This window comes from Trachypithecus francoisi, unplaced genomic scaffold, assembly GCF_009764315.1.
Source record: "Trachypithecus francoisi isolate TF-2019V2 unplaced genomic scaffold, Tfra_2.0 Lachesis_group4, whole genome shotgun sequence".
In the NCBI taxonomy this organism is placed as follows: Eukaryota; Metazoa; Chordata; class Mammalia; order Primates; family Cercopithecidae; genus Trachypithecus; species Trachypithecus francoisi.
Genome location: NW_022681469.1, coordinates 96,403,695 through 96,417,605, shown reverse-complemented (window position 1 = coordinate 96,417,605; position 13,911 = coordinate 96,403,695). Strand labels below are relative to the sequence as shown.

The 13,911-nt window shown below is 35.6% G+C and overlaps 1 protein-coding gene across 13 annotated transcripts in view; it reads right to left on the bottom strand.

Moving 5' to 3' along the window:
• Positions 1–13,911, bottom strand: part of MPP6 (membrane palmitoylated protein 6) — a 111,034-nt gene that overhangs the window by 42,362 nt on the left and 54,761 nt on the right. For all 13 annotated transcript variants that reach the window (XM_033192546.1, XM_033192547.1, XM_033192543.1 and 10 more), the window contains one exon: positions 4,166–4,318. In XM_033192546.1, coding sequence (XP_033048437.1) covers positions 4,166–4,318 — 153 coding nt within the window. The remainder of the gene's footprint in view (positions 1–4,165; positions 4,319–13,911) is intronic.

Below are 13,911 nucleotides of genomic sequence, written 5' to 3'. Positions count from 1 at the left end.
TGCCCAGCTAATGTTTTGTATTTTTAGTAGAGATGGGGTTTCAACGCGTTAGCCAGGATGGTTTCGATCTCCTGACCTCGCGATCCACCCACCTTGGCCTCCCAAGGAATTTCTTAATTAATACTAAAATGTTAATTTTTTTTTCATTTCTTATCCTAAAACAATACTTTTTAGGCCAGACGTAATCCCAACAGTTTGGGAGGCCGAGGCAGGTGGATCATGTGAGGTCAGGAGTTCAAGACCAGCCTGGCCAACATGGCGAAACTCTGTCTCTACTAAAAACACAAAAAATTAGCTGGGCATGGTGGCATGTGCCTGTAATCCCAGCTACTCTGAAGGCTGAGGCAGAATTGCTTGAACCTGGGAGGCGGAGGTTGCAGTGAGCTGAGATTGCACCATTGTACTCCAGCCTGGGCAACAAGAGTGAAACTCTGTCTCAAAAAAAAAAAAAAGGAATAATTTTTACTGCAACTGTGCATATTCAACATAAAACTAAGTTTAAACATTCTTGAGGGGCTGGATAGAATTCAAGTTCAAAAACAATAAATCAAAATAAAAGCAGAAAACATTAACAGGTTCGGGATAAAAGCAATCAGGATAATTGGTAATTTCTGGTCATTTCATAAAAACAATTCGCAAAACACTGGAGAAAAAAATTCAATAAAAACAACTCACAAATACATATGTAAGGATTCTTCCTATAAATGCTGGAAATTGCTAACCTGGGCTGCTTAGTTTTCCACCCTATATCCTCCTTAGGCAGTATTATTTTCTCCCACGACTTGAGCCACTACTTACGCATTGACAACTCTTAAATTTCTATCTCTAGTTCAGAACTCTCATGTGCTTCATATTTTTATAGTAAAAATTTGCCCACAACTCGTCAAAGTCATGGCAATTTGAAAATTTTAAAAAGGGACTGTAAAAGATTAAAACATTGAATAAAAAATCCATAGATCCACAATTCTATTAAAAAAAAAGACTGAAAAAACTCATTTGTTACCACTTGAAACCGCAATTTTAAACAGCTCTTCACTTTGAAACTTAGTAAAAGGAAGGATCAAGTACATTCCTGCCTCTTCAGTAGGAAATGCACTAAGCAGCCCAGTTGATGAGAAGCTCAACATTATGGAAGAATACTAGCAAATAATGTAGAATAGAAAAACATCATTTTGCAACCTCTGATGAAAATGCTGATTTACAACCCAAAAGCTAGAAGATGAGAAATAACAAAAATTAGAGCTGAGCTGAAGAAAACTGAGACACAAAAAACCTTTCAAAAGATCAACGAGGCTGGGCATGATGGGTCACACCTGTAATCCCAGCACTTTGGGAGGCCGAGGCGGGCAGATCACCTGAGGTCAGGAGTTCGAGACCAGCCTGGCCAACAGAGTGAAACACCATCTCTACTAAAAATACAAAAATTAGCTGGGCATCGTGGCACGCGCCTGTAGTCCCAGCTACTCAGGAGGCTGAGGCAGAAGAATCACTTAAACCTGGGAGGTGGAGGTTGCAGAGAACCGAGATCGTGCCACTGTGCTCCAGCCTAGGTAACACAGTGACTCTATCTCAAAAAATAAATAAATACATAAATAAAATTTTTTTAAAAAAATCAACGAATCCAGGAGTTGGTTTTTTGAAAAAATTAATAGACAAGTCACTAGCTAGACTAATAAAGAAGAGAGGAGAGCCAAACAAACATAAATAGAAATGATGAAGGGAATGTTACTAATGAACCCACATAAATAAAAACAACCATGAGAAACTACTATGAACACTTCCATGCACACAAACCAGAAAACCTAAAAGAGGCAGATAAATTCCTAGACATATACAACCTCCAAAGACTGAGCCTGGAATAAACTGATTCCCTGAATAGACCAGTAACAACCTCCGAAATTGAATCAGTAATAAATAGTCTATCAACCAAAAAAAGCCTGGGACCTAATGGATTCACAGCTGAATTCTACCAGATGTACAAATAAGAGCTGGTACCATTCCTACAGAAAAGCTATTCCAAAAAACTGAGGAGGAACTCCTCCCCAACTAATTCTATGAGGCCAGCCTCATCTTTATATCAAAACCTGGCAGAGACACAATAAAAAAAGAAAACTTTAGGCCAATATCCTTGACAAACATTAATGCCAAAATCCTCAACAAAATACCTGCAAACCAAATCAATCAGCACATCAAAAAGCTAATCCCCCATGATCAAGTAGGCTTCATCCCCAGAATGCAAGGTCTGTTCAACATTTGCAAATCAATAAATGTGACTCATCACATAAACAGAACTAAAGACAAACACTACATAATTACCTCAATAGAGTAGAAAAGGCTTTCAATAAAATTCAACAACCCTTCATGTTAAAAATTATCAATTAACTAAGTATTAAAGGAACATACCTCAAAATAATAAGAGCCATCTATGATAAACCCACAGCCAACATTACACTGAATGGGCACCTGTAAATAATACTGTGGTATCAAATGGAGAAGTCTAAATGTGGTATGTGTATTATATGAGATAGAAGTTCACTGAAATAGAAAATTAGAAATAACTAAAGAGTAAAACACGTTTGTGCAAAATGATCTCAAATTAGTAAAAAAATTATATACGTACATTTGTGCATAGAAAAATATGGACAAATATGCACTAAGACAGTAGAGTAGTGATCTGGGTAGAAGAAAGGCGATGTTTTCAATTTTGTATTTTTATTCGCTGGTATTCTAAAATTTTTATATGTTACACTTCATATAATGTATGTGCTTATATATTTATTAAATTATAAATATTTATTACTAATATGCGGCATTCCTGAAAACCTAGATCCTTCCAATGTATCACAAACCTAAGATGGCCAGTTTCCTTAACATAAATATGTCCAAAACATTCTCTTCTAGTGTTCCTTATCTCATTGAACAGCCATCAATTGTTTAAGTCATAAATAGTGTTATCAACTTCCCATCTCTCTTCCACAACTGTCATATGCAATCAATCACTAAACCCTGTTGATTTTACTGATTAAGGCTTGAAAATGTTTAAATTTCTTACTATCTATATGTACTGCCATCGTAATTTCTTGCTTTGGAACTTAACCATCTCATTTCACAAACCTGACCTTTCCCTGGTTAATATCCAACCCATACCTAAAGTTTCCCATTGTCCTTAGGATAAAGTCCAAATAACTCAGTTTGTCTTCATAAGGACTCAGTCAACTGGGACCAGCACAGGAGATGTCTCTGAGATATGTGTCCATATTTCTTTTGTACCTAAGATACTAATTTATGTCGGAACCATCTCACTATAAACCTTCATATTTTGCAGTAACATTGTTGAAGAGTCACATAAAATCTTTGGCTGAGAAAGAGCAAAAGGCTGTTACCATTTGATTTTCAGTGCCAAGATTTGCAGAGAGCAGGTGACATTTACTTTATTCTATCCCAGCACCATTCTTTTTCCACTAAAATGCAATGTCCCAGTCATAAATCAAGTTACCATATATGGCCGGGAAGTATTTATCGGAGATTTCCATTCTTTTCAATGAGTTAATTTTTCTAACACCTTCCCCAATACCACACTGTCTTAATTATTATATGTTACAAGAAATCTTGCCTGCCTTTTCTCTTCTGAAATGTATTCTTCTTTGTAAAACTGATGAACTCGTCACTGGTACAGGCCATTGCTAAAATCATACTTACTTCTGTACCTGTGGAGATTATGTTATATAATGGTTTCTATACTGTCACAGCTCTCTTATGTTCCATGGTCACTGACTGCACAACAATCTTGAGAAGCAATACTAAAAAGTATTGACTAAGAAACAGAATGGTAGTGAGGAAGAAAAAAATCCATTATCATAGTGAGGAAAATGGCTCCAGCATGTGGTCTGATGGTGAATTAAGGTTGTTTTCTTTAATGGCACAAAGGAAAATCCATTGTGATGTATTTCTGCAACAGTGTACATTTATGTAGCATTGTAGTTATATACATCTGTTTATATATCCTCAGTATATCAGGACATTAAAATACCAAGGTTGGAATTTACATACTTACCTATTATAGCCCTAAATAATCTTGGAAGAAAACATCACCTTAAAGTGGAAAATAAAGGAGAATACTTTGGGAATATAGGGAACTTGAGAGTTGAGTGATAGGGAAAGTCACCTGGAAGTGAGGCTCTTTGAGTATACCAACCAGTTCTGCCACATTTTCATCCACATTTATTAGAGGAGTGATGTCTTCAAGAATTTCATTGACTAATTCCAAGTTATTGTCACTGACAGCTTCTAGTTTGGAATCTTCTAGCCTCTCATGAGCCTGAAAAAATAACAGTGTATTAAAGTAATAATACTTATTTGTTTTGCACCAGACCATGGTTTATTTCTTTTCCATAAAGTTTTAAAATATATTACTTGGAGGTTTAATTCATATAAACCAAATTTAGTATTTCAACCAGAGGCAATATATAGATTTTACAGTAAGTATATCAAGAAATATAATAAATCTTGGCCTCTAGTTCTATCCTGAAAGTCATGAAAAACTCATTTTTATAACTAAACCATGAAAAAACTGGACAGGTCAGCTGACTATTTATAAAACCTATTACAGTCCCTTACCACCAAGAGAATGCATAATAAAAACAAGGAATAGGAATGTGATAATTATATATGCTACTTTTTTTTTAATGATAAAAATAATTTTGGAAACCCCAGAATCCAGAAGCTTGTATCTTCCAATGTTGAAAATCAGCGGGAAAAAAAGTCAGTTTAGAGCAGGTGGTCCTTAAATTGGATTTTGAAAGACTACATAATTAGGGAAATGATCCTCTCCTGTCTTTACAAGTAAAGTTGTTTTTTTCTTAATCTCATAATCTTTTTTCACAGAAAATAGACCACGAACCACACTGTTACAGTAAGTAAGTAATTCTAATCATCCTTTCATAGTAGGAGTAAAGCCGAGTTTTAAGTTCAAACTGAGGACGAACACTAAGCAGGCTCCACATCTTTTAAGCATTCCTTGCTTTTCTGATAAATGGTTGCTATATAATTTTTAAGACAGGAAAAGCATAATTATTAAAATTTAATTCATAAATAAAACCATGTGGATGGCAAATCTTATATCTTAGGATTCATTTCCAGGATTGCTAAAGAAAAATCCACATTTCAAATGGTAACAGTATCAACTAAACTTTTTCAGATACCTAAACTATAATACCTCAGATGGTTTTTTTTTCATACAGAGTAGATCCTTCAGAGTCCAAATAAAACATTCTAATTTTTAAAAGACAATTTTTCTTGTTTAAATCTATTTTTTCTAGGTAATTCACAGGAGTAAAATAAGTTCTTAAGTGGAAAAGAGAGCTACATATTAAGCAAGATTTTAAAGAAAGACCTTAAAAGAAGAAATTCTAAAAGTCATATGAAATACTGAGAAAGAAGAAAAAACTCTTACTAACAGAAAGAAAAGTATCAAAAGACCAAATGTAATTTAAATAGAGGAAGAAGTTTTATGAGATTTAGATTAAAACAAATTAAACTATGGTGGCTCACGCCTGTAATCCCAGGACTTTGGGAGACCAAGACGGGAGGATCACTTGAGCTCAGAAGTTCAAGATCAGTGTGGCCAATATGGTGAAACCCCATCTCTACTAAGAATACAAAAATTAGCCAGGCGTGGTGGCGGGCACCTATAATCCCAGCTACCCAGCTACCCAGGAGGCTGAGGCAGGAGAATTGCTTGAACCCAGGAGGCAGAGGTTGCAGTGAGCCGAGATCATGCCACTGCACAACAGCCTGGGCGACAGAGACTCTGTCTCAAAAAAAAAAAAAAAAAAAATTAGACTAGAAAATGCCACAAAAAATGAAAATGGGTAAATCTGCAATTTTCTGAACATATAATACAAGCCAGATAAGGATGAGAAGATGAGGACACTCAGTATTTATCATAAAAAGATTATCACCATTGGAAAAAAACAGAAAATAATCTACAGAATTAGTTAACTCTTACAAAATAAGCTAGAATCGCCAATTATTCAGATAGAAATATTTGCTGGAATAAACAGCCACTACCTGATTTAGCATCTTTAACCTTGTAATACTCGAATTATTTTAACGTAGTATAAAAAGAAAGCTTCAAAGAAAAAAAAAAAAAAGGAAGGGAAGAACCTTAACATCTACTGAAGGACTTTTTTTCTGTGTTGGATACTATATTCTAAGTAGTGTGTGTGTGCATGTGTGTATTCAGCAAAGGTAGGTATATTATACTCACATTATGGATGAAGAAACTGATGCAAAAAAAGGTGAAGTGATTTGTATGAGTTCCCATTACTGGTGAATGGCAGAGTCGGGTACTCTAATACCAAGACTTGAACTCCTATCTACTAAAGCTTACTTGACTTCACCTTTATAGAGAGCCACTCTAACATTAAATTGCAGTTAATTATTCAATCCAATAAATGATGCATTATTCTCATTCACTTAAATGTATGACACATATCTCAGTCAGTTTAATTTAGTTGTTGCTTATTAGCATGACTCTTCCAGTCTAGATGTGTTAATTCCATTACACCGTATCTATCCTCATAGTTATTTTATACTTCTATGGTTCAGAATACTACTCGTCCCTTAGACTTTCACTCCTTTGCCCTAAGTAAGAGCTATAAAGACCATTCATTTGGGAGGCGAAGACGGGTGGATCACAAGGTCAGGAGATCGAGACCATCCTGGCTAACAAGGTGAAACCCCGTCTCTACAAAAAAATACAAAAAACTAGCCGGGCGAAGTGGCGGGCGCCTGTAGTCCCAGCTACTCGGAGGCTGAGGCAGGAGAATGGCGTAAACCCGGGAGGCGGAGCTTGCAGTGAGCTGAGATCCAGCCACTGCACTCCAGCCTGGGCGACAGAGCGAGACTCCGTCTCAAAAAAAAAAAAAAAAAAAAGACCATTTATTTCTTCAGGAAAATGTCATACGATCAGCAACAGTACTTTAGACATCAGCAGTCCTTGGTTTAATTCAGGACTTTGGGACAAGTTAAGGAACAGAAATGATCAATGACTTGAAAACTCCATTCCTTAGTATGTGTATTAACCCGATGCTCCCAAATTGGGTGAGGAGAAGTAGGAATGTGGAAAGACTGATGGTAAGAGGTTGGGGGTCGGGCGGAAGAGTCATGTGAGAGGGCAGAATCATGTTAGAAGAGAACCCCAAAATATCTGAAGATTTCTTCATATCAGCCTCACAGTTTGGTTCTACGGAAGAAGAGAATCTCACTAGAAAATACAAAACTTGAAGGGAGAAAAAAGTTTTTTTTTGAAACTGCAGGTATAAATATATTAACATGGAAAACCAACATACTTGGGTTCAACTGGGATCAATTTTACTTTTTCTAAGAAAGCAAATGCAGGTCCACATTTATTAACATATAGCTTTTTAAGCTCTGAGATGTTTTCAGAAACTTGGAACCTCTAATTCACTTTAAGGTCAGATTTTTTTTTTATTAGCTGTCAAGAGGCAAGTACCAACTTTAACTAATTAAACTAAAAAAGACAAAGAAAACACAAAAAATAATCAGAGGAGCAAGTGAGCCATATGCTATTTAAATAAATACATCTTGTTTCCTTTTTTTTTTAATTAAAGACCACTATTGCAACACTAGCTTAACTCAATAAAAATATATTTCACTTGCCACAAGTGGTTGGAAGAACATTCTATGACTGGCATTGAATATCTGCAGCTGATACAAATATGGCCTAGCCTTCTTAAATATCCTGTTCTGAGGATTTTATTCACCATTGCACCTTTGAGAAATGAACTTCAGAGAAGAAAATGTTCTTTCAGAACTTCTGGGCATTTCACTCAAGGACAATCCAACCATGCTTGCAAACAAAAGTTGTGGGCTATATCTAAAGTGACAAATATCATTTTGAAATAATAATCATATTATTATTATTATGTGTAGAAAACTGGTCTTTCCAAAACACAAGGGCAATAACATAAATTTTGTTTCTATATTTTGAGAAAAGAGCTATGTATGTAGTAGTTACTTATGATATCTTGAAAAACCTAAGTAAATGGGAAATAAGTTTGGCTGTGATCAAGCACCACCCTCTTCTTTTATTCTAGAGACCTAAAACTCAAGATCAACGTAGGTCCACAAATATTCAAAAATAAAGAAGAATTTTTGAGCAGAGAGTAGAAATGGGACAGAGAGAATGGAGAACTCAATTTCTATTTTGTTTCTGCATACATTATATCAAAAAGAATGAGCTCTGTTGCTCTGGAAAAAAAAAGAGTAAGTATAAGTAAATCAGAATGGAATTCTCTAGTGAGTAAAGAATATACCAGAAATCACCTAGTTAACCAAAATACAAACTCAGAGATTAGCTAAGTTACATATCAAGGTACTCAGGAAACTTCTAAATAGCACTGTTGAGTTTCTCTTAGATACATCTGTAGAATTAGGAGAACCACACATGTCAAACAACTAGAAAAGGGAATCTGTTAAATTTTTAAAAGAAAAAAGAACATTTTAAAAGCTTGGCTTTAATAGTATTCAGAGGAAATACAAAATAACCTTTTTATAACCTCTGAGTGGGAAAGATCTTTCTAACTATAACACAAAATCTGAAAGATACATACATTATTTCAAAAAAGGCCCAATAAAATTAACTTCATGAACAGCATAAATTTCTCATCAAAAATCGACAAAGTCAAAATACAAATGACAAACTAATGTCAAAACACAAATCATATTCAAGACAGAAAGCTAATGTCACTACTTATGAAGGACTTCTACAAATCAGTAAGAAAAGGATCAATGACTCATTAAGAGAACTGGGTGAAGAGTTTGAGCAAAAAATTCACAGAAAGAAAAATTCAGGAACCTGTCTTTAAAAATTTAATTTTAGGCCAGGCGCGGTGGCTCAAGCCTGTAATCCCAGCACTTTGGGAGGCCGAGACGGGCGGATCACGAGGTCAGGAGATCCAGACCATCCTGGCTAACACTGTGAAACCCCGTCTCTACTAAAAAATACAAAAAACTAGCCGGGCGAGGTGGCGGGCGCCTGTAGTCCCAGCTACTCGGGAGGCTGAGGCAGGAGAATGGCGTAAACCCGGGAGGCGGAGCTTGCAGTGAGCTGAGATTCGGCCACTGCACTCCAGCCCCGGCGACAGAGTGAGACTCCGTCTCAAAAAAAAAAAAAAAAAAAAAAAATTTAATTTTATATTTCTAATTGACACATATTGTACATATTTATGGTGTATAATGTGATGTTTCAATACATGTATATACATAGTATAATGATCAAATGGGGTAATTACCATATCCATTATTTTAAATATTTTTTTTGGGGATGACAACATTCAAAATCTTCTCTTCTAGCTATCTTGAAATAGGTATTACACTGTTATTTGCAATAGTCACCTACTGTGTATCAAATATCTCAAACATATGAAAAGACACACAACTTCACTCATAAGAGAAGTGCAAACTAAAACTATAATGAAATACCTTTTCTCTTTATCAGATTGGCAGAGATAAAAATTCTGATTAGTGAGAATGTGGGAGAAGACAGACATTTTGACATATTTTTTCTAGTGGGAACATACACTGGTAAGCAAATTGACCATATCCACCAAAATTACAGTGATTTTTTTTTTTTTTGAGATGGAGTTTCGCTCTTGTTGCCCAGGCTGGAGTGCAATGGCACAATCGCGGCTCACTGCAATCTTTGCCTCCTGGGTTCAAGTGATTCTCCTGCCTCAGCCTCCCGAGTAGCTGGGATTACAGGCATGCGCCACCACGCTTGGCTAATTTTTGTATCTTTAGTAGAGACGGGGTTTCTCCATGTTGGTCAGCCTGGACTCGAACTCCTGACCTCAGGAGATCCACCCACCTCAGCCTCCCAAAGTGCTAGGATTACAGGTGTGAGCCACCATGCCCAGCCTTACACTGATTCTTTTCAGATCTATCATAAACAGGGGTGGGTGTGTGTGTGTGTATGTACAAAATAACATGTAGTAAGATTACACATTACAGCATAACTTGTAAGAAAAAGGCCATCTAAATATCAGAAGGCTGACTCAAAAGACCTGACATATCCATACAATAAAATACTATGTCACATTTACAAATAATAAAGTTGTTACACAGGTACTGATACAAAATTTTATGTAAAAAGTCAAGGTTTAGGATAGCAGTATAAACCCACAGCTTCCATTATATTTACTAGTGAAAGATTAGGTACTTCCCCTTAAGAGCAGAAACAAGACAAAGATGTCCACTCTCATCACTTCTATTTAACATCTATACTGGAGGTTACAGCCAGGACAATTAGGCAAGAAAAATAAAAGAGTCATTCAGGTTGAAAAGAAATAAAACTGTCTATATTCAGATGACATGACCTTGTATTTAGAAAATCCGAAGGAATTCACTAAAAGACTATTTGAATAAAAATTAAGTTCAGCAAGGTTGCAAGATATATAAGATCAAATTACAAAACTCAATTATATTTCTATACACTAGCAATGAAAAATCTGAAAATGAAATTTAAAAAACAAGTCCATTCATAACCGCATTCAAAAGAATAAATACCTAGGAGTATAATTAACAAAATAAGTGCAAGACTTACACTCTGAAAATTACAAAACATTGTTGAAAGAAATTAAAGATTTAAATAAATGTTCATGGATTAGAAGACTTATCACTGTTAAGATGGCAATACTCCCCAGAATGAACTATGGATTCAATGCAAGGCCTACTGGAATCCTCAGTGACATGTTTATAGAAATGGACAAACTGATTCTAAAATTCTTACAGAGTTGCAGAGGGATCCAGAACAGTGAAAACAATCCTGAAAAAGAACAAAGTAGGAGCACTTACATTTCCTGATTTCAAAACGTATACTACACAAGTTATCAAAACATGATGTTGACACAAGGAAAGGTCAATAGATCAATGCAATAGAACTGGAAGTAAAAAAAAAAAAAAATGTCAGTGGCCAACTGTTGCATGTTAGACAAAGGTGCCCACAACCACTCAATGGGGAAAAATATTCCTTTCAACAAATGGTGCTGAAACACCATTTGAAAGGATAGTCTCTTCAACAAATGGACTAGAGATGCACATGTAAAAGACAGAAGTTGGTGCCTAACATATCATATACAAAAAACTAACTTAAAATAGATCCAACACCTAAATGTAAGAGCTAAAACTATAAAACTCTTGCGAAACATGGGTAAATCTTCATGACCATGGATTTAGCAAAGGATTCTTATATACGAGACCAAAATCACAAGGCAACAAAAGACAAAAAGACAACTTGGACTTCATCAAATTAAAAGCTTCTGTGCTTTGCCCGGGCATGGTGGCTCACAACTGTAATCCCAGCATTTTGGAAGGCCGAGGTGGATGGATCACGAGGTCAGGAGATCGAGACCATCCTGGCTAACATGGTGAAACCCTATCTCTACTAAAAATACAAAAAATTAGCAGGGCATGGTGGCGGGTGCCTGTAGTCCCAGCTACTCAGGAGGCTGAGGCAGGAGAATGGCATGAACCTGGGAGGCAGAGTTTGCAGTGGGCCAATATCGTGCCACTACACTATAGCCTAGGCGACAGAGCGAGACTCCATTTCAAAAAAAAAAAAAACTACTTCTGTGCTTCAAAAGGCACTATGATGAAAAGTAAAAAGACAATCTATATAATGGGAGAAATATTTGCAAATCATATATCTGATAAAAGACTTGTACCTAGAATACATAAAAGACTCTTATAACTTCATAATAATAAATATGACTCAATTTAAAAATGGGCAAAGAATCTAAATAGATATTTCTCCAAAAAATATGTACAAATGGTCAATAAGCACATGAAAAGATGCTCAACATTATTAAGTCTCCAGGGAAACACATATCAAAACCTAATAAAATACCACTTCATACCCACTAGGACAATTAAGAACCAAAAAATCAAATAACAAGTGTTGAAGATGATACAGAGATATTAGAATTCTTGTACACTCCTGGTGGGAATTAAAAAATGGTACAGCTACTATAGATAACAGTCCGGCAGTTCCTCAATGAGACAGTTACCTAGTTATAAACCCAGGAGAAATAAAAACTATGTCTACATAAAAGTGTGTCCAACAATATTTATGGCAGAACTATTCATAATATAGGTTGAGTATCTCTAATCCAAAAATCTAAAATCCAAAATGTTACAAAATCTGAAACTGAGAATTTTCCTAAATTAATGATGGACACCAAACCACAGATCCAGGAGGCTCACAGAACATTGTGCAAGATAAAAACCCAGAATTCTAAGTGTAGGTGTATAATACTCAAACTGCAGAAAATTCAAAACAAAATATTGAAAGAACAGGTGTTGGGGGGAACCTTACCCGTAGAGAAGCCAGCATAAGAATTATATTGAACTCTTCAGGAAACATGCAGAGAATAGAGTGAAATCTTTAAAATGTTGAAAGAAAAAAAAAAAAAAAACTCCACCAACCTGGAATTATCTATCCAGTAAAGTTATCATTCAAAAGTAAAAAACAAAACAAGACAGAACAAAAAGGACTTTTTCAAACAAAAATTGAGAATATTTGTTACTAGTATACCTGTCTTGCAAGGAATGTTAAAAGGCATTCATCAGAAAGAAGGAAAATGATGTAAGTGCAAAACTTGGGTCTATATAAAGAAGAGTGCTAGAGAGAGAGGAAAAAAAGGTAAAATAAAATATTTTACTTTTCTTATTCCTAATTGATTTAATAGATAATAGTTTTATTCACAACAAGGTATTTGATTATTATAGCTTATGAGTAAATGAAATGAATGACAGCAATATTATATGGGACAGGAGAGAGAAACTGGAAACACTGTTATTTATAAGGTAGTTGCACTACCCATGAAGTGGTATGGTGTTATTTGAAAGTACATTAGACTGCAAACGTCTTCGAAATCAAGAACTGCTAAAAGGTTTTTTTAAAAGTCTAATTAATATGCTAAGAGAGGAGAAAAAGTTGAAATCACATACAATGTTTAGTTAAAACAGAAAACACAAAATGAGTGAGAGACACAAGGAAAAAAGGAAGGCAGGCAGGCAAGCAGGCAACAAATACAAAACAGTAATAGTATGAAAGATATTAATCAAATTACATCAATAAACATGTAAACATCAATGATCTACAGCACTTAAAAGAGACTGTCAGCTGGGTGCGGTGGCTCGCGCCTTAATCCCAGCATTTCGGGAGGCTGAGGTGGGCGGATCACAAGGGCAAGATATCGAGACCACTCTGGCCAACGTGGTGAAACCCATCACTACTAAAAATACAAAAATTAGCTGGGCGTGCCTGTAATCCCAGCTACTTGGGAGGCTGAGGCAGGAGAATTGCTTGAACCAGGGAGTCTGAGGTTGTAGTGAGCCAAGATGGCGCCACTGCATTCTCAAGCCTGGCAACAGAGTGAGACTCCGTCTAAAAAAAAACAAAAACAAAAACAAAAACAAAAAAACCAGACTGTCAGAGTGAATAAAAAAAGATGGAATTATATGTTTTCTACCAGAAACTTACTTTAAATACAAAGATACAGCGAGATTAAAACTAAAGGTATGGAGAAAGACATATCATGCTAACATTAACTAAAAGAAAACTGGAGTAGCTATATTAATTTCAGACAGGGCAGACTTCAGAGCAAGAAAAATATTGGGAACAAAGAGAGGAATTACATAATGATAAGAGTTAATTTTCTGAGATGATATAACAATCTTAGTGAATGTGTGTTTAACAAAAGAGCATTAAAACATGGGAGGTAAAATGACAGAACTGCAAAAAGAGATAGGTTAATCTACTATTATAGTCGAAGGTTTCAACATTCTACTAGCAGTATAGGCATAGCTCAGAGATACTGCAGGTTC